Genomic DNA, 4,969 nt, shown 5'->3' with positions numbered 1-4,969 from the left:
TTTCTGTAATGGATGGACCCAAAACATGACCCTAAAAGAGGAAAAAAACGTGAGATTATTTCACATTTCGATTCTCACTTTGTCTGAATATCTTTAACAATTCCCACTTGTCTAAATATCCAACAAAAGTCTGAGTACTACACACAATAATAATCTATAAAATATTATGATTCGCCATCTCCATTGGACACTTGTTCTTTCACCACAGACATTGACCATTTTCTAATTTTCATAAAAAAAAATATTAAATTTATCGCATCTTCACCACGTATGCAGCAGAATGGTGAAAAAGGTGAAAACTATTTTGTTAATTTGTCTCGTTGTAATGGTTTAGTTGTCTCACGTCAATTGAATAAAATATCTAGAGTTATGTATATTGTTTTGGACAATTTTCTCTTGAATTATTTTTTGAGGTTGAGTTAAGTTCAAGTTCCAATCTTAACATTGTGTCATAGCTCAGGTTCTACTGTTATATGTTAGACTGCCCATAGTTGGGTCACCTCTTCTGCTCATAGTTGGGCCACCCGTTCTGCCCATAATTGAGTCATTTGTAAACTTCACGCTACAGATGTTCATTTTTGGACGTGGGAGGTGTGTGTACCTGAGAATTATATACATGATTTTGGACAATCCTCCCCATTTGAGCGTGCTTTTGAGGTTGAATTAAGTCCAAGTTTCAATTTTAACATAATTTAATTGTTAATCAATTTTTTTTATTATTATTCATTTTTTTTCACAAAAATAATGACATGACACTATTTTTTGACATAAATATAGAGCCATATCAATACTAAGAACAAATATTACAAAATGAAGATTTAAAAGTTGCAAAAAAAATTAAAAATTAAGAGACTGAGACCTAATTTTGATGATATAAATGACCATGTGATACGGGAAAAAGGTAATACAATGTTTTTATTTGGGTTCAAATAAATTTTTTTTCATGACATAATATACACAGGAAATAATTTTTTCACAATTTACAATTGAATTTTTCAATCGTAAATTTAACTGAATGTTTTTTTTTTTCAAATATAAAAAGTTTACAACGTGACATATAAGCTCTTTGCTGTCTCAGTGACAAATGAGACACGGCCAGCCCATGCGTCGTAGCAAAGTGCAGCGTGTGGAGATATTAGTTGGCACTAAATTGTCGTAATTATTGCAGAATTTAATATTGGAGATTATTGCATTTAGCTTTTCCAGTCAACGATGTTATTAAACCAGAAGGAGAAAGATTTAATTTAAAAATAAGAATATTTGATCAAATATAATATTTTTGAATAATAATATTTGTGAAAAACTATATTTTTGAATAATAATATTTGTGAAAAACTGCCACATAAGTTATTTATATTTATCTTTACATGATTTTTGTTTTAATTGTCTCAAATGTCAATTTTGGTTCACAGTTTTTTTTATGTTTGCAATTTTAGTCTTTTTCAGATGTGGAGCTGATACGACGCCTTTGCGGCTGTCGCATGAGGATGATATATGAGTGCAGCTCCGCATCATCACTTAAAAAAGATTAAAATTATCGAAAATTCAAAGATATAATACTAAAACTAATAAATATATGAACTCGGGTTCATATAAATTTATAAAATGTAATAATATTGGAGATTATTGCATGCTTCTGTATTTATCTTTTTCGGGTCGCAAACTTTAGTCAATGGTCAAAAGTTTTATTTCTCTTACCAACACTTTCTCGGATGAGCATGACAAACATGGTTTGCTATTGTACTGGTTTGGAGTTATCAGTACACAACGAAAAATAATGACTACACGTTCCAACATCATAAAAAATATTAATTTATATACTCGTACTTATTTAATAAATATATTAATTCAAACACATAAATATTTATAAAATATCAATATTACTTAACCAAGTTTCTACTTATTCAAAGAATTTAACCCCCTTCGCTTAAAAAAATGCATGTTGCTATTAAATAATTCCACACTTTTCTATTTAAATTAAATATTTTCTCCAGCTTCCCTAAAACTAGCCTCCCCCACTTCCCATCTCCTACCAGCTGTTCATTGTTCTGTTTAAACCTATTTTTTCTTCTTCTATTTGTTATAAATCCACATGTAATTGAATTCCTTCAAATTTCTCGAAGAAAAATAAAAAAGGTGAAAGAGAATAATGTATCATCCCTTCTATTGTCGCATCTCTTCTTGTAGTTTATTAGTTTTCTTGATAATATTCTGTTAAAACCCTATCTATCTTCAAGATTTGAACTACCAAAAGAAAATAAAATCCCAGGTTATGAATAATTCCATAGATTTTGTGAAGGAGGAGTACGTTGGATCAAGCTCATTAGAGTACTGGGATAGTGAGGAACTGACTCCTCGGCCATTGGAGGCTTTGCTAGAGACTGGTCCTCCGCCATTTCTCAGCAAAACTTATGATTTTGTTGAAGATCCAAGTACAGATGAATTCGTTTCGTGGAGTCGTGGAAACAATAGTTTCATTGTTTGGGATCCTCAAAAATTTGCAACCAGTGTTCTCCCAAAGTACTTCAAGCACAACAATTTCTCAAGTTTTGTGAGGCAGCTTAATACTTATGTGAGTAATATTAATTCTGAGTTTTATAAACGATATTTTTTATCCTGTAATTTATAAATTTTTTTTCACTTTTTGTCGTATTGTTGTACTGTAAATTTATATTTTTACTTTTATAATTTGTATATATTTTATATTTTTTATTTTATTATGATAAATTTACAACTTTAATCATTTTTTTTTAATTTTTTGTCACATAACTTTTATGTTTTTTTTTTATCGACATAGACCATATACTCCGATAAAATAAAGACATATTTTTTTAAAAAAAAAACATACAAATTAAATGATTAAAAATAAAAAAATTTGTTATAAGATTAAAAATAAAAAAAATACAAATTACATGATTAATAATAAAAATTTATTAAAAAAATAAAATTATAGACTATAATTTAATTCGTTGGAAGATCTAGAAACTAGCTCAAAAAAGCTTCTGCAGCCTTAATTTGAAAGGGATGGATTGGATAGATGGAAGTTAGATCCATGATTTAAAATTTATTGAGTAGTTTGGATAAGTTAAATCAAAATGAATGTAAAAAACCCATCTCATATCAAGTTATTAAAATTTTAAATCACTTTCTACAAATCAAATATTTATGCAATCTTCTGGTAAATAATATAAATGAGATCTTTATATTTGTTTATTCTTATTATAGTTAATATAAGATTAGTACCATGTTCAAAAAAAGAAAAATATAAAATTAGTACTTCAAATTTTGCTTGCAGTATGTAAATTTTTCTTTGAGGGAGTCTGTAATTATCCATGACTGGCTAGAGTTCTTAAAAATCATTTTGCTCTAGCAGTAACTAATCAGTTAGCACTGCTTGAAAAAATCTTAATTTCTTCCAATGAATTATTTAATTCTAAGTGTAGAGCTTCTTAATTAAATTGTGTTGAATGAATTTAAAAGCAAATTCCTCGATAATCAAAGTTTTCATCAAATTCTGCATTTTTTACTAAAAATTTGTGATTTTTGCAATAATCACAAGATCTCTAGATATATTGTGAAATATAGAGAATGAAGAAATTTGATTTTTCAGGGGTTCAGGAAGGTTGAACCAGACAGGTGGGAGTTTGCAAATGAAGGGTTTTTAAGGGGAAAAAGGCATCTTCTAAAAAACATCATAAGAAGAAAGACACAATGCTCGAGCTCCCAAACATCGAATCGAAGTCTAGGCTCGTATGCGGAGGCGGGTAGTTTTGGATTCGATGCAGAAATCGATCGTTCGAGGTGCAGCAGGCAAGTTCTGATGATGGAATTTACGAAACTTAGGCAACAACTTCGGACGACTTCGTCAAGTCTTAAAACAATGGAACAAAGGCTTCAAGGGGCAGAAATGAAGCAAAAAGAAACTACAAGTTTCTTGACAAAAGCTATACAAAACCCCACTTTCTTGCAACAAATACTGCGGCAAAAAGACAAGAAGAAAGAGCCTGAAGAAGTGATTAGCAACAAAAGGATAAGAACAACACTGGACCAAGTCTCAAAGCATATTGAGGCTGAAGAATTAGTTTCCCATGAAGGGGAAAATACTAATTTGTCCACAATTTGGAGTACTGGGTTTCCAGAAGTAGGCCAAGGAAGTATGGAAAATGCATGCGAATATGAACTTGGAATCGGGAAATTTGGGGAAAATGGGAACTTTAATGTTAAGCTAGAGCCTCAAGAGTACGACGGTGACATTCCAAGATTTGGTGATTTGGAGCTTGAGAAATGGGCATTGAGTATGAAAAACCCTCAAGTCATTATGGGGGGCAAATCTTTGGAAAAGGGGGACTACACGCCAATTGACGCAGGATTTTGGGAAGATCTGATAAATGCGGGGATTGGTGAAATTGGGACACTTGGTGAGGAGGGAGGACATGATTTGTCTGGGCAATTGGACTTAATCTTGGGTTCAAACCAAAAACAAAAAAAGGAGATCTAAAAATTTTTTGGGCTTATGGTTTTTTTAGCTATCTAATAGTATCATATTTTTATATATATATTGAATAGTATTTGATATTAGTATGGTATTTTTAGAGGTAAAACTTCATTTTCTGGTCTTGTATATGTAACAGTAATTAAAAAACAAGAATAAGCGCGGTTTAAGTGCGATTAAGCTAGCACAACGTGTGAGGAAAAAGGTTTTGCTTCTAGCTAAAGTGTGAAAAATAAGTAAACCTTTTGGATGATCATGTTAATTAAGTGTGTAAAAAACGCGAAAAATTCAAATTTTAAATGGAAGTAATTTTAGTTTTAATAAAGATTAAAGTTTAAATTTTATTTTAAATACTTGATATTTAATAGTATAATTTTTTCAAACAAAAACCCCTAAAAGCGTCGAAATAATTTTTTCATGAGCCCTTCCTTGCTACTAAGAAAAACTAGGAATGTAAACAAACCAAATCGTTCGCGA

The 4,969-nt window shown here is 30.4% G+C and overlaps 1 protein-coding gene across 1 annotated transcript; it reads left to right on the top strand.

Moving 5' to 3' along the window:
- The first annotated feature begins 2,237 nt into the window (after window positions 1-2,237).
- Window positions 2,238-4,672, top strand: LOC140827893 (heat stress transcription factor A-7a-like). The gene is made up of 2 exons (XM_073190832.1): window positions 2,238-2,572; window positions 3,611-4,672. Exons 1-2 carry the CDS (start codon window positions 2,273-2,275, stop codon window positions 4,496-4,498), a joined length of 1,188 nt encoding a protein of 395 aa, XP_073046933.1. The 5' UTR covers window positions 2,238-2,272; the 3' UTR covers window positions 4,499-4,672.
- Window positions 4,673-4,969: the final 297 nt, after the last annotated feature.

The sequence above is a fragment of the Primulina eburnea genome, chromosome 3 (genome assembly GCF_022965805.1).
Source record: "Primulina eburnea isolate SZY01 chromosome 3, ASM2296580v1, whole genome shotgun sequence".
Lineage (NCBI taxonomy): Eukaryota > Viridiplantae > Streptophyta > Magnoliopsida > Lamiales > Gesneriaceae > Primulina > Primulina eburnea.
Note: the sequence above shows the minus strand (reverse complement) of the source record. Positions and strands in the feature narration are given on the sequence as shown.

Coding starts and splice junctions, on each gene's coding strand:
- LOC140827893 (XM_073190832.1), top strand. CDS start 2,273: ATGAATAATTCCATAGATTTTGTGAAGGAGGAGTACGTTGGATCAAGC. Junction 2,573..3,610: donor TGAGGCAGCTTAATACTTAT/GTGAGTAATATT, acceptor TTGATTTTTCAG/GGGTTCAGGAAGGTTGAACC.